Below are 23809 nucleotides of genomic sequence, written 5' to 3'. Positions count from 1 at the left end.
GTGTTTGGTTTTAGGTTGAACAATCCCTTTAAATTGGAAGTGCAGTACATGTCAGAGTAGAATAAACCTTCATTAGTGCCACATGGGGAAATGCGATGTCCAGTTTGACATATAAGTCACATTGTTAAAGTACCAATGCAATTTGCGTTCTGATTTTGCATTGCAGTGTTTTTGGAAAATTTGATGGAGGCTCACTGGACGATCGCCACGACCACCACTGCAGATGCTACGTGATCGTACAGAGTCAAAAAAAAGTGACGCAATGGTTTTGAGGAAGGTTTAGTTCCTCTCATTGACATGATGTCGCTGGAATGGATCTTTTTTCTTTCACTATTTTCTCTCAGTGTCTGTGTGGTGAAATCGCCCTCTGGAGTCCACATTAGCGGCGAGCCGACGGCCAAAAGGCTTCAAGAGTTGAATTATTAAGTAGATTTGTATTCGTCGGGACGACGTTGCATTACGTTATTTTAGCGGCGAGCCAATGGGGGACTTTTAAAGTCGCCAAGGCGAAAAACTTTACTGCGACCCGCTGCTCGTGTCAACGTCTCCTCGCTCTGCGGGTGCAGAAGCTAAAAGCCCCAGGAACACCAACGTTCTCACTGTGGGCTTTTTTTTTTTCTTTAAATGAAAACACATGCCAAGAGCTGCTAAAGGAACTAATTAAATGCATTCGAGTCGGTGCTTAATCTCCGTTTTATTCCGCCGGCTGGATGTTGGCTTCACTGACTGATATACGGGCCGAGGGGCGAAGCTGGCAGGGCGCTCCTCCGACGTGAGAGGCCATCCTTGTGAACAGATGAGCGGAGCTGGAGTGAAGGGATGGATGGAAACCTCCTCCACTACCACTGCTGCTGCTGCCGCCGCCGCCGCCGCTGTGAGAAAAATTCCTTGGCCCCTCCAGTCAGATTTAAGGGGGGGGCGCTGGCCAACTGTGAGCTCCGGTGCGGGTGCCAAGCCGGGTGCAGCCGGCCAACACTGCTCCCACACAGGCCAAACTTTATTACCCCGTCCCATGAGCCGGCTGCGAGGCCCTCGCTCCGCCTGGGCTGGCCTCGCCCTGCCGCCCCGCTCGAGGGGGATGAAAGCCAGTCGGACCAGGAGCGAGTGGGATTTTCTCCACGACGGCCCGCAGATTGAATAACAGCGGCGAGAGAGTTCCGAGCAGACAGCATTCATAACTCAGATGTTAGCAGACAGTCTTCAGAACCCGAGTCGGGTCGGGCCGGGTCGTCCCGTCCCGCCGTCTGCTTCTGTTTCTGATCACCTGATGGTCTCCTGCCCGGGCTCACGCCTACCGAGGAGAGATCCAGTTGCCGGCGAGCGTCCAAACATGCCGTCTCGGCTTTGTCAGAAGTCGAGCTGTAGAGGTATGCTAAGTGGAGCGGGGGAGGTGAGGGGAGGGGCTGGGTGGAGGGGGAGGAGGGGGTAGAGGGGCGGCCCTGGGACCACCTGTTGTTATGGAGCTGGAGACAGCGGCGGCGTGCCCGATGACTCACCAAGATCCTCGACGTCAGAGCTCCTCCTCCCCCAAGGGCTGAGTGTGTGTGTGTGTGTGTGTGTGTGTGTGCGTGTGCGTGTGCGTGTGCGTGTGCGTGTGCGTGTGCGTGTGCGTGTGTGTGTGGTGGCGATGTGCCGTCTGGTGTTCAGGCCACCTTGTCCTTCAAAGTGCTGTATATTAGCACTACTGTAAGCCATTAGTTGTTAGTTGAGAGTTACTACTAACACTGCTGGGCTGCTTGGGTCTGCTGGAGCCTATTGCAGCTGTCATAGGGAGAAGGCAGAGTGACACCCTGTACAGTCCACGATACGACCATATGTACTGTAAATATCCTGCCAAAATATTGTGGAAATATTTCTCTATTTATTTTTTAAGTTGCTTGAACATATTCTGAATTTCCTGAGAACATTTTTGAAAAAAAACAAATGTTGGAGCGCTGTCCGACACACCTGCCCTGCTGGACGAGGAGTCTGAATATTTTGGGTGGTTCTGACTAACGATTCATTGCCTTTCACTGCTGCCCTGTTGTTGGATGTGGATGCAGGTGTGTTAGATTTGACCTGGTTAAAGTGGAGGTAGGTAACGACTCTCTTGCTAGCGTTGCTGCTAACTCGCTAATTTGCAGAGTTGCAGGAATTTCACAGTGTCCTACTGGCATCACGTGGTATTTACCTAAGGAAATGGTCTATTTTGTATCACTTTGACTTTCAACTCAACTCTTGTCAGCGGCGCAGGGTCAAACTGTCGCTCGGCTCCGAGGTCAAGGGCTCTCAGCCTGCGTGCAAGAACGCTCGACCTGAACGACTCCTGCAGCTGCACTTTCCAGCCCAGCCGAAGCATCTGCTGCTCTTTTTTTCCGCCACCATTTTTCTCTCTCAAAAGGCCTTTTTTTCCACCCCTCCTTCCTCCATTGCTCTTTTTACGGCTCTCCACATACGGCGCAAGGGCGTCGTTTTCTCCGCCGCACGATCGCGTTACCGTCCAGGGCCGAGTCCAACGAAACGCAATGCCTTTTTTTCCTCCCTCAACATTGATTTTACAGCGAGGGCGAACTAACAAGCCGATTTGGCCCTGGGCAAAGTTTTTTGAATAATTTATCCCCCCATTACTGTATACATGACACACAGACGGTTTTCCCGTTTAAAGGCCAGGGAGGGGTATCGTTTTTAATTTGCTTTAAAATGAAAGCTTTCAGCGGCAGCTGCGCCCGCAATTCAAAAAAAAAAAAAAAAAAGAATTGCCGTCAATGGAATTTCTCTTGAAGGAGAGTCGCTTTTCCCGCCCAGCTGCCTTAATTTTGCATGACGCTGGGAACTGATACCGAAATCCATAGCAACCGCTGAGCGACAGTGTGTGCATCCAGCTCTCATTCCAACCATCCCCCCGACACACACACACACACACACACACACACACACACACACACACACCCGAGTGATACGAGGAGCAACACCTGAGATCTGGAAACTCTCCCTCTTTCTTCCCCTGTTTCCCGCCTCTCGGCTCTGCCTTTGGTTGCAGAGCGAAGGCGAGATGGATTCATTTGTGCGTGTCAGACAGCGGGCCGTGGCATGTGGGCTTGACAGGTCGGACATCGGCAAACAAACAGCGGCGATTCTGCAAGACTGCCTCTGCAGTGGGCGTGTGTGCGTGTGCGTGCATGCGTGTGTGTGTGAGAAAGCGAGGCTTCTTGAATTATGTCATCGCGTGGAACCGTGCCGCGTTTTCAAGTTTTCTTTCTTCAAAGCCTCGACGTCGCGGCTGCTCCTCACTTTTCAAGTTCTCAGAGGCGGCCTACCTATCAAGGTCAACTGAAGGCCGAGGTTCAGCGTTGTTGTTGTTAAGCTAGCCAGACATGAAGAAGTGCAACACCGACTCGTGGCCTTGGTCAAGTTTTGTTCAGAGTTACTATTATTAATTAGTTTAAGACCAAGCCTTGATTGAACTCCATCAGCCACAGACCTTGATGTCTATTTTGGTAACTAGATTTTTTTTTGGGCCCGTATTTTTACGACTTAAAAACAAAGAAAAACATTGAGGAAGGCGGTCGGGCCGCAGCTCTGTCAGTCTGTCAGCTGCTTTTTATTACGGAAATTGAAAGTTCGGATGTCTTAAATTATCTCGTATCCCGTCACAGTGGGTTACAGCTTCGGCCAAAGCCAGTAATTGTGGGAGAGTGGTACTCTGGGTTTTCACTCACATATTATAGGATCAGAACTACAAGGTATGCTGTGTTGTCGTTAAAAACCTGCCACCTGCTTCCATCTGAACATCTTCTGTCGTGATGTTATTCTGGAAGAAGACACGGGCAGAAGGTCAAGGCTCAGCTATCTATCACTTTGTTAGCATGTGTCGCAGTCTCACTGCGGCGATGCAGATAAAGGCAATTACCCGCAGCCTGTCAGGTCAGGGGTCACTCGAGGTCACCAGAAGATGCCGCTGCAGCTGCTCTGCTCAGAGTCGCCTGCCTTCACCTGCATCTTTGTCTTTTCCGTCCAGTGTGTACTGATAAATCTGTCCTTTCTGTTTATTGTTGGAAGTAGGAAGCCAACATGAATGTATTAAATCTGGAAATGGCCCTAATAGGGCTCCTTTAATGTCGTCAGACCACTAGTTGACTCATTTAGTCCGGAAATCTGCTGATTGAAATTTTGCACACAGGCTGCAGATGTATTTCAGTTCCTAAACTTTACTCAGAAAGATTTTTTTTTCTTTTTCTCTGGGATGTTGCATAGCAACTGACGCAGTGACAGAATGTCATCAGAGTTTCCTCCTTAATGAGGCCTTCATTAATATTCATGGACAACTTGGGACAGAAGGGCCGACCTGCAGAGGGGCTGGTCAGCAGCTCTGAGGACAGGGACGTTTAAGGACAGCGGGGACACACACACACGCACACACACACACACACACACACACACACACACACACACACACACACACACACACACTGCTTCTGATGACCATATGACCCTCAGTGAGCAGACACACACTCCTCTCTGTCTCTTTCCACCTCTTTCGGAGAGATACTTACACGTGTCTGAAACTCACACGGCGTCGTCGCCCTTTTTCCCTTGCTGGTTCCGTCTTTGAACGCACTGTTTGTCTGCCTGTCATCCTCCTTTTTTTTCTTCTTGGGTCTAAACTATAAAGAAGTTGCGTCTCTTCTGTTTTTTTATATCCTTTATTCATCACCATCTGTGTTTCCGGCCCGCTGACGTCTGTCTCTTGCTTTAGTATCAAAGACGTCATCCCATACAGAGACGTGTCTTTTTTTAATTTCATTTTTTTTTCATTTTTTTTTCTTACCGTGGCGGCACCAGTTTCTCAAATAGCTGCTTCCTAATCAGAAAACTACCACCTCGCCCAGCTGCCATATCTCTATAATAATGACAGCTTAGTAGCTCGTCCTGACAACTTTTCCGTCTTCCGTCACAGATTACTGGGAGCAGACTGGCGACGCTGCCACTGCCTAGACATGTATAATTAGCAAAACCAGTGGACTCTATCGGCGTGATAAACCGCAGTTGGATAATATTTTCGACAGAAAGTAAAGAGTACATTGTTTTGCGGTGAGCTGCTCCGCGTGCGACTCCGCCTTGTTTTTTCAGCCCGCTGGCTGCACTCTTGTAATTATTTCTCATAAAAGCCAAGGAGAGGTGATGAATGAATGCCGCCGCCCCCCTTTTTTTTTTAATTTTTTCGCCATGCACCTGCCTCGACCTCCTGCACAGGTGCAGCCAAAGGGTCCGGACGAGCACCAAGGCAGCAACTCGCAGCTCCCTGAACGGCCCTGTGGCCAAACTTCACTTTTCTTTTCCTCCAAACCTAAAACCGCCTCCCTCTAGCGCTCCACTCCACTCATCCTGAACATGGATTTTTTTTTTTTTTTTTTAATCTGCGTGCACAGATGGGCGGCTCCCACCGTGCAAAATCCAGCTCTGGGCTCCCTGCTGCTCACAACGCGGCAGCCGCCTGTTGATTAAACACACAGAGGAGACGCACATTCTGGAGGAGCGTGTCCGAAGAAGGCTTTGAGCGAGATCTGAGCACGCTCACTTGGGTGGTCCGTGCAATACCACCACCCCCGCTGCCCCCCTCCACCACCCACCCACCCACCCAGCCTCTATGGCTTGTGTATCAGCGACGCACAAAGTGATTTGTCGCAGTTCATGCCAGCAGGGCTTCGGTTAGAGCCGCTTTGTGGAGGACTTTTTTCCTCATTTTATTTTATTTATCCAGAAATAAAAGAATAAAAAATGCAGCGCCGGCATGTCATAGCGCTCGCACGCCATTGCCCCCCCGCCTCCACCCCCGGAGTAACGTAGGCCGAGGCGGCGGCTCATCTCCAACCTCTTATCGCGGTTTGAGCGGCGGGACAGCTGTCAAACGGTTCGCGTCTTTTATGTCCACAACCGCAATTTGCGCATTTCCAGTCTGCGGCCCTGAAATAGCTCATAAAGCCCCTTCAGTGTTATTTCTGGCAGCGCCGTCTTGTCTGGGGCTCGATCGGATGTTGCGTCAGGATGATCGCTGTGTGGGATTCCTATTAGGCTGGAGAGGAGGAGAAAGAGGAGGAGGAGTGACGGAGAGATATGTAGGGGAAAAAAACAACAATAATACAAGAAAGATAAATGGCGAGACATCTGGGGAGGAAGGTGGTGGGGGGGGGAGGGGGGGGGGGGGAGGGAGGGAGGGCGAGGGAGGGCCGAGGGCCGGCCGAGTCAGAGATAAGAGGCTGCAAGAGTGATTGAAATGGGATTAGTGGAGACGGGCTCTGCATCCCGGCCGCAACATCACAGCGTTGAACCTGCGCTGCCTCTGTCACATCAAAGCCTCGGCTGGCAGAGAGGCCGAGGAGGCGCGTGCACACACACACACACACACACACACACACACACACACACACACACACACACACACACACACAGGAACATGCTGCTCACATCCTCCGTCCGGCTGCAGTCTGTTTCCACTTTGGCTCCTTCCAACCTTCCGCCGTGTCTCGGCTGCGCTGATGAGCGCCACCTTCAGGGTCAAAGGAGGCGAGCGCCGATCAGTTGGTAGCTACGGTCCGCTGCAGAGGTTTAACGAGAACTTTTCTCCAAAACATACCAAATCTTTCCCCCAAACTACTAACCTTCACTTCCCAGTGGCTAATTTGTGTGGCGGGAGCGACAGCTGTGTGCAAACAAGGAGACGGCTCACACACGGCTGCTAGCATGAGGAGATTTGATGGAGGATGCTTACAAAAAACCATCACAAGGTTACTTTGTGTTGGATTAGTAAGGCACGAGGTTGGAATACGATTGTATTGCTTGAGCTGTCCTTGGGAACAAAGAGAAGTGAAATGAATAAATACAAATAAATACAAATGACTCCAAATAACTGACCTGCAGTTGATCCCAGCTGTGCATCGAGCCTCACGCCGGGATCAATTTCCTCTTCCTGCCAGTTCCCCGCCACCGAAACACGGCAACCCAGCACAGCCGCTAATCACATGAACGCCCCCCCCTCCCTCTTTCAGTTTCCGTCATCCGGAGTGTCTCGGTGGGATCGGTACCCTGCGTGTCGGTACCGTTCTGCTGCTGCAGAAGATTACGGATCCCCAGAGTTAAAATATCCTGTTTATCTGTCAAAGTGAGACAATTCTCTGATTGGTGAGTGCTGTCAGTGAGCCTGAGCCTAAGCGTGTGTGTGTGTGTGTGTGTGTGTGTGTGTGTGTGTGAGTGTTTGAGCCTGGGTAGTCATGCGGTATCTTTATTTGTGTGTGTGTGTGTGTGTGTGTGTGTGTGTGTGTGTGTGTGTGAGAGAGTATGAGTGAGCTGGTACTTTTCCTCTCAGAGCTCATCAGTTCATATCCACCAACCCACCCCACCACAGCGTGCAGTAAATAGAGTCTCCGCCACTCGTTGAGAAATGGCACAATTATCCCATGCTGGTGAAATATGGGCCGGGATGCACCACTGCTTCTCTCTCCCCCCCTAAAAGAGTGTGTGTGTGTGTGTGTGTGTGTGTGTGTGTGTGTGTGTGTGTGTGTGTGTGTGTGTACGGTGTTTGAGTAGCTGATTTCTCAGTTGCTGCGACACGCCCGCAAACACCGTGGACAGCGTGAAGTCGTGCGCTCGTGCACGCTCCCGCTAGCGCACAACCTCACGATGTTTGCCGCTTTTAGCTGAGACAAGCAGGTGGAATAACTCACTGTCAGTTTAGCCGGCGAGGTCATTCTCTCAGCTCCCGAAAACAACAAACGGAAAGAAAAAAATGCACGTCAAAAAAAAAATCCCAAACCCTGCTGTGCGATAGAATTTTATTTATTTATTTTTGCAGGAGCCCGAACGTGTCGCGGTGGTTGTGCTAATTTAATCAAAGGCGCTTCATTTTTGATGCAAATTTTGCCTGCCGGCGTGCTATTTAATTTTGTTGAAAAACAGGAAATGTATTTAGAGAGCATCGCGGGTGAAAGTTTTGAGAAGCAAATTAAAAGGAGGAAAAAAAAAAACTGTGGTTTCGTGAAAACGGAGGAGACGATCAAAGTGCCGCGTGATTACGCGGATCAAGGAAGGAAAAGAAAAGAAAAGGGAAAAAAAAACAGGAGGCCTCTATCCGAGGCGTTATCAGGCTGATTAGCGAATGATATGGGCACAAAAATCCATCTAATCAAGCGGATAAAAAGATGCTTTTTAGCCTGACGCGTAATTACACAAAGAAAGCATTTGTGACGGACGCTTATTCATTCCTCTTTTTGTCACTTCCTAATCCCGCATGTATAATTTTTTTTCAGTCATTTCACGTCCATTTTACATCCTGAGTAACGCACGGGGGACTCAATGAGCTCTTGAAATGTCGATTTGAGGAGGACAAATAAAACCGTCCGAATTTAAAACTCTAAGAATTCCGATTTCGCAGCCGTCCGCCGCAGCTCGAGACCTTTGGCAAATATGTTCGGCAAGCAGCTCAAATGTCAGCGGGTGGAGGGGGGAGGTACCGCACGTTCATTTGAAGTCGTCCACAAACATGATACAATTAACCTCCAGTGATTTCTCCTCCCAGTGGCTTTTGACATTTGTGCTTTTAAAAAAAAAAGAAAAAAAGAAAAAAAACCCACCGAGCAAAAAGTTCCCTGACAAAACCAATAAACCCACATTTCTTTGTGTGTGTGTGTGTCTTCTCTGTGCAGGTACGGGAAAATAGTGTCAACCAAGGCCATCCTGGATAAAAACACCAACCAGTGCAAAGGTAAGCTGTCGCTGTGCTCGGTCACGTGACTCTTGCTTCTGTTTCCCCGACGCCGGGCCGATCACTCTTCTTCTGTCACGGCGGCGGCGTTTTCAAGGCCGGGGCTAAATTAAGACATCAGCCGCCGAGGCCTCGCGCTGTAAATCTCAATTTAGCGAGGCGGCGGCCGCAACGGAGGCGGCGGCGGCGCTGCGGGGGGCTAGCGAGTAAACAGCTTCTCTTCTCTCTGCCTTATCTCGTCTTCAATTTCCTGTTTTGTCACGCGGAAGGCTGTCAGATTTTTTTTTTTTTTTTACCCGCTCTTTTTGTGCGCTAAATGACGCGAGCGCCCACGGCGAGTGGCACTGGCGGCTCATCAAGGAAAAGCTTCTGAAGCGTGACGCGCCATAGGCACGTTTACATGCTTGAACGTGCCCACATAGCGGCTCAATTAGAAGGCTAATAAGCCGGATAGAGGGAAGAGATCAATTTTTAATGACTATCAGTCACGGGACGATTAGTGGTTTTCAAGCTGTTCCACACTTTGGAAGCGTCCCAGGTATAGCACGTACCACAGCATTGGCCTGCTTGAAACCAAATATTTAAAAATGTCAGATTTAAGGTTGTGAAACGAGGACGCTGCGATATTTGTTTGGGCTTAAAAGCGGAGCAGGAGACGTCACCGTGATGTCGGAAATCCGGCCATAAAATCGGCTCACAAAAAAAAAATCATTTTGCAGGTTGTCAGTCAATTAAATAATTTCATGTGTCCTCATTGATGCTGCGGAGCCGAGCTGGAACTAACCCAATGGTGCGGGACGTATTCCGATTCTGCAGAAAACCACCTTCCTTTGGCTTCGCGCTCTCAACACTTTTCACCGGCTGGTTTCTATTTTTTTCTGCTGAGCCATTAATGATCGGCAGCGGCTAGAACGGCAGGATGGAGGGAGTGCAGGAGCACCGGAGAGGTGAAGGGGGCGCAGAGGGAGAAGGAGGAAAGGGGGGGAGCAGAAAAAAAAAGATTAGTGTGCCGCTTGCCCCGAGGTGTCTGGCAGCACTGTTTAAGAGCTATTGAAGTTCCATCAATACTTTTAATTGCTTTTTGTGGTTTCCCCGGCTCTGAAGTGTGGCCTTTCAAGGTGAAGCTGTCTTCTTAACCCGGCTCCTCACCTTGGTTTATCCCGCCGGGCAATGCTCCGGGTCGCAATGTGGAGCGACACAACCTCTGCCTCTTCCAGCGCAGGGGGAATAAAGAAAGGACTCATTACCTTGACAGGTTCCCCCCGCGTTGCTTTTTCTATCGTGGTTCCGCAGCCTATTAAGGACACAATGTGTGTGTGCACGTGTGTGTGAGCTGGGAAGGCACTTGGTTCAAACCCTCCGTCTAGCACAAGCTAGTTTAGCTAGGATGCTACAGCTATGGGGCTTCCTGTTGCCGCTCGTCCACCACAGCGCCCTCTGGTGTCTCACTGGAAAGAAAAAAATGGGATTGATTTTCGTTCTTTGGCCTCAACTGCAGCGTCCACGCTCACCTCTTTAGCGCCGGCTAGGCTAATGCTCACATCCTGTGTAGCTTCTTCCGTTTTCTGAAGGGCTTTCCAGGGCACCTCGCAGAGGTTTAGCGGCTCAGACGAGCGCTGAAAAATGCTGAAAAGCTAAAGTCTGCAGGTGAAAGAAATATCCTCACCCGCGTCGTCCAGCTGATCTCACTTATGCACTGTGACACGCACTCGTACACATGCAGTTTTTTTTTCTTGGCCTACAAATGTGTTACATAAGAGAGAAAAGTTTCCCATAAGTCACTGTTATGGAATGTGGCCCCGATGCCGACGCCAGGAAAGCAAATATAAGCAGGCACGTTTCATGAGTGGAGCAGAGCGGCCGCTTTCATCACCTTCCAAGGAAACTTAATAACATTTTTTTTTCCTCTTGCACTTCGCCGAGAAGTGAAGAAGGACGGGAACCAACCCCACCCCCCACCCCCCTTACCCACATATCCTATCATCTCCTTTAAGGTGAGCAGCTTTTTTTCCAGCCATAAAGCAGCTGGGCAGGTAGAGGAGGGGCCTGGTAGGGGAGGAGTCTGACTTGTGACCCAGGTGTGGGAGGAGCCTGGCAGGGGAGGGGCCTGGTGGGAGTGAAGTCTGACTTGTGACCCAGGTGGGGGAGGGGCCTGGTGGGAGTGGAGTCAGCCTTGTGACCCAGGTGGGGGAGGGGCCTGGTTGGGGGAGGTGCCTGGTAGGGGAGGAGTCTGACACGTGACTCAAATGTGGGAGAGGGGCCTGGTGCTCCACAGTAACAGATGGGCGCCATCTACTCGTGTCTCCCCTCGACTCGTCCGACCCCTCGACCCCAACACTTATTTAAATGTTATGCCTTGAAATATTTTGGTGTGATTTTATTCACATGGACCGCCGACGCTCCAAAATGTTTTCTAGCAATAAAACTGTGTCCGAAAAATAAGAACGGTCCATCCCTGTTGGCACGGCTTCTGCAAATCCCTTCCCTTTGTGACGTCACAGAGGGCAACTCAGCAGCATAGCGCCAACGCGCTCAGGCCAAGTTGGCTCCAGTTGTTCAAGCTCGCCTCATGGCTGCCCACCCCCTTCACAACACGTGGGGGGGTCCAAGTGACAGTTGGAGAGTTTTTGCAGTCGCCCGAAAACAAAGGGCTAAAAATATGCATTAATATAAAATGCAAATGTGCATATTTAAATCTGCTCATGCAATATATACATTTTTGCACAAATAGAATCATGATGGGATCTTTCACATCCCTTCGAGGTCAGGTCGCCTCTGTTGACTGGACATGACAGCTGCAGCTTTACATCACACATCAAGAATTACAGCGAAACTGCAATTTCCAACCCGTAAAACAGAAGCCACTGAACTAGTCTCAGTCCACCGCGGAGCCGCTAACTCCCATTTCCAATAACGGCCGAGAGCTTCCGCCTGCAGCCGCTTTCATCGCTTTCCCGGCGAACGAAAGCACTGGAAGTGTTTATCGGAGATGACAGGAAGTGGGATAACAGGCGAGAGGTGAGATGCAGCTGCGTGCACGACGTGGGAGTGAAAGGAGGGGAAAAAAATCCAACAACAACAAAACGGAACACGGCGGCGACCAGCGTTCCGTAACCGCGCTAACACGGCGGCGCCGCTGTGCAGGTAACGGCCGCCCACGCCGCGACGCTCCTTCCATCTCCACATCCAGTCCATACGTCCGGGGCCGTCTCAGCGCACAAGAGCGCACAAGTGCTTTCGAGTGCCTCACACACACACACACACACACACACACACACACACACACACACACACACACTGTCCACACAATACAACACACCTCTCCCACGCACATATAAAGGCTGACACACACATCCATCCATCTGCCTGAGGTGCAGCAGCAGCAGCAGCAGCAGCAGCAGCAGCAGCAGCAGCATCACATCTATCAATCCTCCAACATCACAGCATGCCCCCCCACTCCCCCGCCCCGTCGTGCTTTTTTCCCTTTAACTAGCCTTTTCCCGGCTGCTCCTGTTCACCACACACGCACTGACTCGCTCACTCGCTGCCACACACACACACACACACACACACACACACACACACGTACACGCACGCACTCCTTAGAAGCCTGCTGATAAATACTTGTGTTCTTTGGATGCAGCCCACTCGGGGAACAGGAAGTTGTGAAGGGCCTTCGGGGGGAGCCGTTCGTGTGTGTGTGTGTGTGTGTGTGTGTGTGCGTGTGCGTGTGCGCGTGTGTGTGTGTGTGCAAGCGGTGGGTAGAATTGAGGCAGAAGCCTCTTCATCGTCGCCACAGAAGCACGACAGAGGTTTTTTGAGCTTGGTATCACAGATGTGGCGGTGGATTGGGGATGGCAGAGAAGACTGATAGGGTGCGAGGACACCGCCACCCCCCTAACCCCCCCAACACACACACACACACACACACGCACGCCCGAAAGCCGCTCGTTTGCCATTGCGGTGCCCGCGAGGGCCTCTTAAAAGGCGGCGGCACCATTTGAAATAAAGCAGGGCCGACCCGATGGAGACATTTTATTTTTTCCTGCCAGAGCCCGGAGGCAGAGGAAATGACCTCAGCCCTTTAGAGGACCTCCGTTTCCTCCTCCGCAGTGGGGAGATAAGTCTGCGCCGCCATTCGCCGGCCTCGCTGCCGCGACACAACACCACCACCACCCCCCACAACCCCAGCCGCCACCACCGCCGCTGCCGCCACACTGAATTGTGGGAGATAGATGAGATGAGGAGATAGTCTCTTGTGGCCTTGTGTGTGTGTGTGTGTGTGTGTGTGCGTGTTTAGCAGCCTGTTGTTGTTGTTGTTGTTGCTGCTGCTGCTCCTCGCTTCCCATTTTTGGATGTAGCTCGCAGGGGTTTTTTCTCTAAAGTGGCCGAGTCCCCGAGAGGCCTGCTGTCGTCTTTGATATGGTTGCGCGGGGGTTCTGGATGTAAAACAGGCCGAGGCTTGTGTACGCCAAAGTTAAACCGTGTTTAAACTCTTTAAATTGTTGATTCTGAGCATCAAAATGTTGTTTGCATTTGATTTGATACGAGAGTTTCCTGGCAGTCGTGCACGCGCTCGGCTCTTTTAAAGGCCCCAGTGTGTAAAACTTATATGCAGGAAAGCAGGTTGAAAACCATGCTAATGCTAATCCCGGCTAGGATTCCTGTGGTGCAGTATGGTTGCCTACATTAGTCTATTTATTATTGTCAAGTTAATGCACAATAGTTATTTCATTCACTTCATCTAATCAAAACAAACTCATGTATTTCCTCTCCTAAATTCCAGCCCCATTGGAGTCCTTGAACTCTCACGCACTGGCCCTTTAAATCCTGAATGAGTGTCACCTCGCCGAGTGGCCTGGCTGTGCATGGGCCAGTTTTAATGGCCGCCAGAGACTTTGACCCTCGCGATGTAAAGTGTCTCCCGTTCTCTCGCCACAGGATCAGTCTAATGACCTTGTATATGCAACTCCACCTTATATAAAAACAGATTTATTGCCGCATCAGTCACAGGGGGGGGGGGTTGTGTGACTCCCGAATTAGAGCCATTGATGAATGAGGTGAAGCTCCACAGACGGGCCTGTTTTTCACTGGCTCGCGTGCGCATGTTAATACCTGCATGTTTTGGGTGAGGATGAAGGCAGAGTGTGTGTGTCTGTGTGTGTGTGTGAGAGAGAGAGAGTGCACGTGTGTGTCCGTTATTGATTTCTCATTAGAGGACTGCGACATAAACATTTGTCTGTGTTGCACGCGGCACAATTAAGGATTCTCTTTGCCCCCTCCCCTCGCTGCCCTTTGAAAGTGAATTACGTGCAGATGAGAATCTCCACTGAAGTGCGGCCAGCGGCAGAGCTTTCTCCAAATGCCTGCACTCCCTCACAGCCATCGTCCAGAAAGAGGAGAGGGGGGGAGGGGGGGGGGGGGACTGAAGGCTGACTGGAGGGCCGGCAGAGGCGGCACTTCCTGCTGGCGCTGCACATTAATGACTCTAATTAGCCATAGCTGAGGGATAATCACATTGATTTGGATGGATTCAGCCTGCAGACACCCAGAGTGTGGACTGTTGGCAGGGCAGCAACAGTGGCATACGCATTTGACCCCCCCCCCCCCCCCCCGACAAACACACACACACACACACACCCCTATTTTGAAAAGAAGAAGGAAAATCCATATTGTGCGAAGCGCCAAGTTGGCTGGACAACATGTAAACATCTCATTGGTCAAGATGCCATAAATAGAAGCATTCTGGCTCCCACTGCTGCACTTCTGCAAGATTTGACCTTTCCTACCCCTTCACTTCCCGTCCTGGTTCTGCTGGCGCCGTATTTGTCCTCTTCTGTGCGTGCGTGTCTGTGTGTGTTCGCGTGTATTTTTAATCAGCTGCGCTGAGAGCAGAAGAGGTCATAATGAAATCAGGATTACAAATGGCATCCGGGAAAAGTTTGAGAGTTTTTCCAAAAACGTGTTTGTTTGTTTTTTGGTTTTGTTTTGTTTTTTGGTTTTTTTCAGAAATCTGCTAAACTTTTGGAACTTATATCCCCGATCCTGGAAACGGATGTTTCTATTAGATTCCAAGTCAGTTCCCAAACACTGAGTCAGGGACTTTGACTGCAGGTTCCCTGCGTCTTTCTGTCTCACCTTCAGATTCAGAGTGTTTCACGAGATGACTGCAAAGATGTTTATCACGCCGAACTTATACATAGTAAAGTTAGCCGTTACAAAGTTCTGTTAATCATGTGAAACACTAGCTATGTTTACATGGACACAAATAATTGGACTAAAGGCCCAATCAGATGAAAAATGATTCATGTATACACGTCAGTCGGAAGATTCTGATCCCATCCGGTCCATTCGGAAAGAAATTTCATTCCGAACGAGACCAAGGGTTAACCAAGGGTTAAATCAAATTGGAGAAATTTTTGCTTGTAAACATAACTAGTGTTTTCTACAGTGAAAGAGCCACTGCGTTTTGTGATGATTTAGAAAATATTTGGACACTATGCTTCCTGTTTGAGGTTGTTCTGATGGATCCAGACGCCTACAGTGGGCTCTCGGTGACGTCGGTCTGAATCCACTCATCAAAACCACCCCAGAGCTGCTCCCCACCCCCACCCCCCACCCACCCACCCAGTCGGGGAGGGGGAGGATTCCTTATCATCCGTTATCGGCGAGCACGTCAGGGTCGGAAAACCCGCGGCGCAAGACACAAGCAAGCGGCGGCCTTCCGCTGACCCTGCTGGTCCTGGAAGCCTCCTTGTTGCTCGTCCCCTGACTAACGACGGCTCCCTTGATTGGTGAAGGAAGGCATAAATCATCGTGGCATCGCTTGCAGGGAGGGGTGTGGTGGTGGTGGTGGTGGTGGGGGGGGGTCCGGGCTCTTCCCCATGAATGACTTACAGATGCAGGACAAAGGCACCGGGCTCTGGAGCTGTTCGGAGGAGGGAGGGGTGACGGGGGTGAGGGAGGGGGGAGGGGGGTGCTGCAGGGACGCTTTGTCATTGTCTGTGATTGCGGCGTCTGTCATCCTGGCGGAGATCTCGTCCCGTTTGATCCTCATCGATCTGCGGCCGCAGCTCAAATATTTTTTCCCCTCGGCTTCCGGCTTCTCGCAGCCTTCCTGATTGCCTTTCTCCGTTTTTTTTTTTTTTCTTTTCTTTTTTTTCGCGACACAAATTGCAGGTAGCAGCGTGCAAAATTTTGTACGCTCCTCCAGAGGTTTTTTTTTTTTCCTTTTCTTTTTTTTTTTTACCCCCCTCCCACATCCTCCTTACCCGGAGGGAAAAGCAAAGTGTGAAAGGACGACACCTGTTCCTTGTGCTCGTAATGCAGTTTGCCGCATTTTAACACCAGCAGTTACTGTAATGAGCCGCTATTCAAGGTTGTTTGACTTTCTAACCTGTGCGTATATGTGTGTGTGTGTGTGTGTGTGAGTGTGTGTGCGCGCGTACATGCATGTGCGCACGTGTGGGATGCCCGCGTGCCGAAGCCACTCAGCCACTTTCCTTTTTTTTTTTCTTTTTCTCGCCAGAGGTCTTGTTTTAACAACCTCTTGACAAGTAATTAGCAGGCTTCAGGTCTGAGACGCCGCTCGCTCGAGGGCTCTTCACATGTTGCATCAAACACGTTTGGCTTCTTTTTTTTTTTTTTTTCCGCCGCTAAGCTCAGCGAGCCGATGGAGCTATCAGAGACCTGAGTGACTCGAGTAATTTGGAAAATCTGAATGAAGTCCATGTGTGCAGAGTTAAAGAGAAACGGCTTCTTTTTTTTTTTCTTTAGCTCATTACGCCCCGACGCCGCGCCGCTCTCAGTCGGTGAATGGCGGCGATGAGTAGACACTCTCCAAACGTGTCAGTACTTTATCTTTTAATGAAGTCTTCAAAGACTCGGCTCTGTTTGCCTTAATTCCATTTTTTTTTTTTATCCTTTACTTCTTTTTCTGTCGGCGGAGATTGCAGCGTAGTTACGGCCCTCCTATTTCTCTCTCTCTCTCTCTCTCTCTCTCTCTCTCTCTCTCTCTCTCTCTCCCCCTTTAACCAACACACACATTTTAAATGTCGTCTCTCTCTGGAGTGTCGGAGCTGAATTTAGAGCTTAAAAAATATGGTGGCAGCCATATGGCGCCGTGCTATGGCTAATGAGTGTGAGCGAAATTAATCAAGGAGCCAAAGGAAGAAATGCAAGAAAAATGACAGAGTGTAAAATGAAGACGGAGGCATCGCGGAGAAGGAAGAAATCATTTACGGCGACGCCATATGTTGAAATATTTAAAGGGCCAGCACGCGAGACTCGACTCTATTTAGTGCGAGAAGTGGAACGCAACATACGCGGCTTCGCTTATTATGGCGTCTAATTGCCTTCGCGCAGTCGTTGTGTTTTGTCAATGTGACTCAGAATAATGTGTCACAATGCAGAACCCACGAATGCTGTTCTTGAGTACTTTGCACATTTCTTATTTTTTTCTTGTTTTAAATGTATTCTCCAATAGAACATGAATAATTCAATTACACTTTTTAATAGAGTGGATTCCTTTCTCAGGATCCATCTCGTCCTTGAAGTTTCACTCTAAAGTGCAGTTTGAAAGCCAGGGATTGTTGTTTGTTTGCTTTCCTCTTTGTATGAAGTTCTATTATAGTATTATTATTTTTTTTATCTTATTTTTTAATCTATTTTTCTCCTACCCTCAGACCTTCACTTCCATTTTTTTCTGCGCATAATGACAACCAAGATATTCAATTTCATTCAAATATGAATCCTGGACCAAATTATTTTTAAAAACACAAAACACTCTGAACACAAAACATTCTAAATGTCCTTCGAGGAAATTTATTAGCTAGTGCGACGCTTTAAACTGTCACAACACACGTCCTCCACACAGCGAGGCCTTTAACGTGTCAGAGTGTCAGCCCAGCCCAGTGTCCACTCCACGTTACGGCAGGCTGACTGCTTAAGACTTGTTCAGGGCAGAATATATATCTCACAGACACTCCTAGCGGCCAGTCGCTGTTCCCAGACTCGCCCCTCGCACTATTTGCGCCGAGATTGATGAGAAACACATCCAGTTCAGTTTTTCCTCAGTGGCACCAGCAGCTGCCGCCGGCCCCTCGTTGGCCCTGAGCCCGGCCCGCTCTGCCCTCAGCGGCTGCACCGAGCGCGACTCCCTGACAAGGACACTGCTACACCTGCGAGGGGAAGATGACAAGAAATACAATACGGCCAATCGGCTCGGCTGCTCCGGCCGGAGACGAATGCCTCGGCTATAAATCCATGTTGCGGGGTCGATAAGTTAATTGCCTGTACGGCTATCTCCACGCCACTGTCTAATACAGAGGAGGCCCTCTGCCAGAGTTATTTCGGAACAAATTGGTATTGTCTGCAGGTGTGCGGCAGGAAGGACGGTGACATTGGACAAGTAAATGAGCAGTTTGAGCTGCTGCAGGAGTTTTTATTTTATTTTTTAAGCAGCCTGCGGTGACATAAAAAGTGATTCAGGGTTTTCGCTCACTTTTTCACCTTGATGTGCCTTTAAGGTTCTGTGTGGGCCGGAACGCCTTCTGTAAGAAGTGCCGCAGTTATTTCCCGTAAGATTAAAATTCAGTCAGGGCAAAAAAAAACAACAAAATAAAATGCAGCCTGATTGGAGAAAAGTGGCTTTTTGTCCGTTTTTCTGCGGTCTTGAAGTGACGCGATGCGGTCAGACGTCTTTCAGCCCCCAAATTTTAGTAAACAACCTTCAGCCGAAAGATTTAGATTTATAATCCTTCCATGTTTGCTTGTTCGCCCACACGTATGCTCACACACACACACACAGACACACACACACGCATAAACAAACAAAAAAAGTTGGAGGTCACACAGAGGCGTTCGTGCACACACACACACACACACACACACACACACAAGTGACACTGTTTTAGTGGAGGGGGGAGCTGCAAAATTTATCATGGAGTCAAGAAGCGCCGGTGCAGAATAAATGCAGAAGGACAGAGGAGGTGGCGAGCCAGCGAGGAAGCTCTCGTCTGCGTCTGCAGTCTTGACTCGGCCACCTCGCTATTTAAAACTCCTGTTTGCACAACGTGTCTACCCCTCCAGACCGCAACCCACCAGGTTTGCCCAAAGCGGGCCAAAAGGACCCAGAGACCATTTCTCAATGACAGTACAGCCGTGTCTGTGAAAAAGTAAACAGCTCTGCTCCTTTTTTTGTCTAAAGTAGAGATCAACACGCAGCAATACAGTCTTATGAAGTCAGATCCTCTAACTTCCAAGCATGACTCTATAAACTGGAAATGTTCATCAGCAAATATATGAAATTGGTGTTGCTGTCAAGACCGCCATAACTTAGACCAATACCTTGCCAAGACCAGAGGTATCAATGCTCAGACTCTAAGAAAACCATGGTATCGAGACCTAGACCCTACCCAGACGCTACCAAGACCAAGGTTATCAATACCAAAACCCTAAGAAAACGAAGGGTATCGAGACCAAAACACTATCAAGATGAGGGGTATCGACGGCAAGATCCTACCAAGACTGGGGGTGTCGAGACCAAGACCCTTCCAAATGGGACCAAGACGTCAAGACACAAGCATTTGCATGTACTGTCGGAAACAAAAGCTTAATATTGACGTGAGAGGGCTCACTCAGCTCATGAAGACCAGAGATGGAAGAGCGCAGACAGTACTGGCATCAATTGAGGGAAAAATTACTTTTATATACTTTGGTTGAGTTTGAAGAATTCAACCAAAGTATAATAACAATGACGATGTTTCACCAGTAGCAGCTTGGCAGGTTTTTGAACTCTCCTTCGAGACCGTTATGTCCAAGACCAAGGCTAAAGCAGGACGAAAGAGTGTTGAGGCTACGTGTGACAGAACAGTGACAGAATTCACCACTGCTCACACAGTCACATCAGCGCCGAGTCGGATGCTCAGAGTGGAAAACACTGTAGGTCGGAATGTGACGCGCTTCCGTGGGCGCCATGAATCATAAGAATCATATTACCAGAATCGTTATGCAGATTTGCCCGTGGAGTGGCCTATCTATCTCCTCCGTAAGCTGTAATTACTTTTATACATGCAAAGTGCGAATTATTAACATACGTGTAAACACAATAATTAATCACCCGCGTGCGGCGGTGGCGGCGGCTTCAGAACTCTCCGCGACGACGAGCGAGGACGTAAACAGCCAGGCCGATTTGCTTTGCCGCAATGCCGAAGTGATACTCTGCGACGTCTTGTTGATTCATTATTCATACTCGGGGCATTATTATTCCATTGTATGTGGCGCAAAAATGGGATCATTAGCGCTGAATATGAGGATGTGAAAAATGGCCGTGGTGGGACAAAATGTGGTAGATACAGTGGGCGAGGAGAACCCCCCGAACCGGCGGACCCGACTATTAGCGGATAAAGAATGGTAATTTCCCCCTCAAGTAATTAGGATTAGCATAATTCCACAATGCATGAATGATGCACGAGTGATTGATATGTCGATACGGCATCCTAATGAGCCCTTTACCTCCCCTCACCACCCCACCCCCCCTGTTTTCTGCTGGGGACCTTTGTGAGTAGCATAGCCCCCGAGGTGTCATCTACAGTAGCTGCCGTCCTCAGCGACGCTGCGGCGGATACGTGTCGCGACTCTATTTTCAAAACCCAGTCGAGGTTTGTTTATCCTGATCGCTTGCCGTGGCGATCTCCATCCGTCTGCCTCGGCCGGAGCAGGAGAAAGAAACTTCTTCCACACGTTGAGTGTGTACATTGATATATATATATACATATATATATACATGTATATATATAAATATATATATATATATATATATATATATATATATATATATATATATATATATATATATATATATATATATATATATGTATATATATATATATTTATATATACATATGTCAAAATTTATGTATGTCCGTGTCATCTTTTCAGTGTGCTCGCGCCGCCACGTGTGCTAGCGTGTGGCCGCTCTTCATTATCACTCTTAGCGGTCACTTTGAGCTCCTTTCAAGTGATGGCTATCGATTTGATGCTGGTGTCGTTGCGCAGGGCTTCAAAGTGACACCCCCCCTTCCTCCCCCGCCTCCCCACAACCCCACCACCTTCCAACTGGCTGCGCCTTCCCACTTGAGAAAGTCACTGCTGAAGTGGCGGCGCTGAACGCAGCCCGTTGTCTCCTCACATTCCTCTGGCCCCGCCTGAGCGTAGGTGTGTGTCCATAGGTACTGTATGTGTGTGTCACTGGAGTGGGAGAGAGATATGAGGTCTGGAATTGAGAGCTTCTTGACCTCTCATCTCCTCCACCTCTGAATGGGATTTTTTTCTCCCTCTCTCTCTCTCTATCTCTCTCTGTGTCTCTCGCTCAGTGACTTTCTTAAGTCCTGTCCACACGGGAACATTTTTTGGTGGAAACGGCAAAGTATTTAACTGTTACGGCATTTTGTCCATATGGCAACAGCGTTTTGGGTCCCCCGAAACGGTATTTTTTGAAAAAGGGTCCCAGAGTGGGAAAATCTGACAACGCTGTTTCACCCTTGTCACATCGTTGCCGTCTGGACAGTGAAAACGGCTTTTCCTTGTAAAACGATGACGTCATCGCACCGTCACTGTCAGGTGACCAGAAAAAAACAAGGCATGCAAAGCGTTAGCAGCGGTACAAACAACAACGATGGCGGCCAGCGGAGTTGTCTTTGTATCGCAGGCGCTTCAAGATTTGTTGGCAGTGTTACTCCAAAACCTCATAAAAACCTCACACTCACTTTTTTTCCGCTACTCGCCATTTTTGTTTTCTGTGTGTTTAGTGTGTAGCGGAAATGCCCTCTTTCTAAATCGTGGGTCCGGTGGCTGTGTCAGCGTCTGTCAACAGCGCCACGTTTCAGTGTGGCATACGCATTACATGGTTTTCACCCACCGTTCCGTTTCCATCTGCCAGCGCGTGGACGCCACTTTTTTCGACCCCGGGAAAGAAAAAAAAAAACAGCAACGTTCCCGTGTGGACAGGGCCTTAGTGTCAGTGTGACTGTCGAGGTTGTTCTCAGGAAGTGAATAATAACAATTGCAACGTCAATATCGTTTTGTGTATCTCTGTTTTTTTCAACAGCATATCATCGAGGAATGCCATGTTTGTCACACCAAACATTTCAGCGAAATGCTAAAAAGCTCAAAGGCCCTGTGTGTGCGGTTTGGCAACATCTGGTAACTAAAAGCATCTTGCAGCAAAACCAAACCGTGAAACCGTGAAGTCCTCCGAGATGATAAAAACCCGGAGTACATCCGGCATGCAGAGCTCACAAACGCCTCGCTTCACTCTGGTCGCCAAAGGCGCTGAGGCCGCTGACTGTCGTAAAGGTCCGCAGACTAGCTCACGCGTGGCCGTGACTCCTCCGTAACCTCACGCAAAAAAACACTCTGAGCGCTCGGATAAAGACCGGAGCGGCCGCCTCAGCTGCTCCATTAGGGTTCTCTCTCAGAACCAAACAAGCTTTCTAACGGCGCCGTTGCCGGTGGCTAGGCGGTTCAAATTCGTCGTCGGAGAATCGTTTTGCATATGCCGTATCCTCCACAGGGAGTGCTCGCTGAAGGAGCCCGACTGGGTCTATTACCACATGCGGCTGCCGAGTGTCAAATCAGCCCCTCCGAAGAGCTTTTACCCGACCCCGAGTGACCCTCTTCCACACTTTATCTTTCTTTTATACACACCCTCTTCCTCTCCCGTCCGCTCACTTCCTGCTCCATTCGGAGGAGGCTGAATATAGGTCAGCTGTCTCTAAAACCCTCGCGCTGCTAAAAGTTTGATAAGTGCACTCTAGGTGGCAGTGGGCTGAATATTATATCTGCAATTTGGGGGTCCCAAGTTCTGCCATTGGAAGGTTCTAATTATTAAAAGAAGATAGGCCGTTTCCGCCTCCCCCAGGCCCACTTCTATATGCTTCCCTTAATGCGCTCTTTATGTTTAAAGAGGAGGCAATATCCCTTTAGGGTGTTTAATGCTGTTGCCCATCCAAATCACATCAAGAAACAGCATACTCACAGAGAATCTCTCTGCGAGCAGGCTCCTAGTTTGCACTTTATGAGACTTAGCTACAACATGTCGGTCTGCCGCATCCCCCGTTTCCCAAGAGACAAAGGACTGGAAGGAGCAGGGTGCAAAAAAAAAATGAAAAATGAAAAATCAAAGGGAAAACTGCATATGAAATGAGCAGCTATTGCATGAAGGCATTGAAATGAGCCATGTGCATGGTTTCACGGTCGTCACACACTAAAAATAGAAATGGAATAAATACATAGACATACAGCAGAAGGTACACAGACAAAGAACCATTATATTCCAGATTTGACAAACGACATACTGGGCTTTTGCATAGCATAGAATAGATTAGATGTACTTTATTGATTCCACATTGGGAAACTCGGTCCAAAAAATGCTCCAAAACGGAGCTCTGAGGAGCGTTTGAGATTTGATTTGCTCTGATGGTAAGTTGAGAAGTCAACAAAGTTCCCAGCTGAAGGGGATGGCGGCGTCTGGTCTGTTTTTGCAAGCGTTTACAACACGGCCAAATAGAGACGGACCTGAGGTGGCGTCGCACAATGATGCAACCGTCAAAAACCTCGTCTGTGGTTGGACACGGCGAATCGTGCAGCGTCCCTTTGGGGGGGTCACAATAACATTGTCTGAAAAAGCGTCCAGGAAGTTTAATAGCCAGAGCAAACAGGAACACGAACCAGAGGCTCGTCTGTGCCTCGGGTTATAAGAATCCTAGCTTTTCAAAATAAAACAACAAGAAATGAAACAAGAAAGCAAATTGTTGTTTTTTAGAGAGTTCACTGGTGGGCTGGAGACTCTTTGTGCGAAAATATTGATGCAAAGAATTTCTTTAAAAATGTAACCATCAGATTTGGACATAGAAATGTAGAAAAACCATAACATTAACCTACAAAGAGATTTCCTGGAGCTAGCAAAGACGAAGACGTGCCATCTCGTATTCTCATTGCCATTCTTTCAAAAAAAAAAATCAGTGAAACCAAAAAGCTCAGTGCTATTCAGCTAAAAGTTGTTCATTTCTA

General features: G+C 49.0%; 1 protein-coding gene across 8 annotated transcripts in view; it reads left to right on the top strand.

Moving 5' to 3' along the window:
- Nucleotides 1-23809, top strand: part of rbms3 (RNA binding motif, single stranded interacting protein) — a 253173-nt gene that overhangs the window by 111677 nt on the left and 117687 nt on the right. For all 8 annotated transcript variants that reach the window (XM_076011886.1, XM_076011887.1, XM_076011893.1 and 5 more), the window contains one exon: nucleotides 8679-8737. In XM_076011886.1, coding sequence (XP_075868001.1) covers nucleotides 8679-8737 — 59 coding nt within the window. The remainder of the gene's footprint in view (nucleotides 1-8678; nucleotides 8738-23809) is intronic.

This window comes from Nelusetta ayraudi, unplaced genomic scaffold (genome assembly GCF_046127955.1).
Source record: "Nelusetta ayraudi isolate G7.1 ecotype Tasmania unplaced genomic scaffold, CSIRO-AGI_Nayr_v1 ptg000135l, whole genome shotgun sequence".
Classification (NCBI taxonomy): domain Eukaryota; kingdom Metazoa; phylum Chordata; class Actinopteri; order Tetraodontiformes; family Monacanthidae; genus Nelusetta; species Nelusetta ayraudi.
Note: the sequence above shows the minus strand (reverse complement) of the source record. Positions and strands in the feature narration are given on the sequence as shown.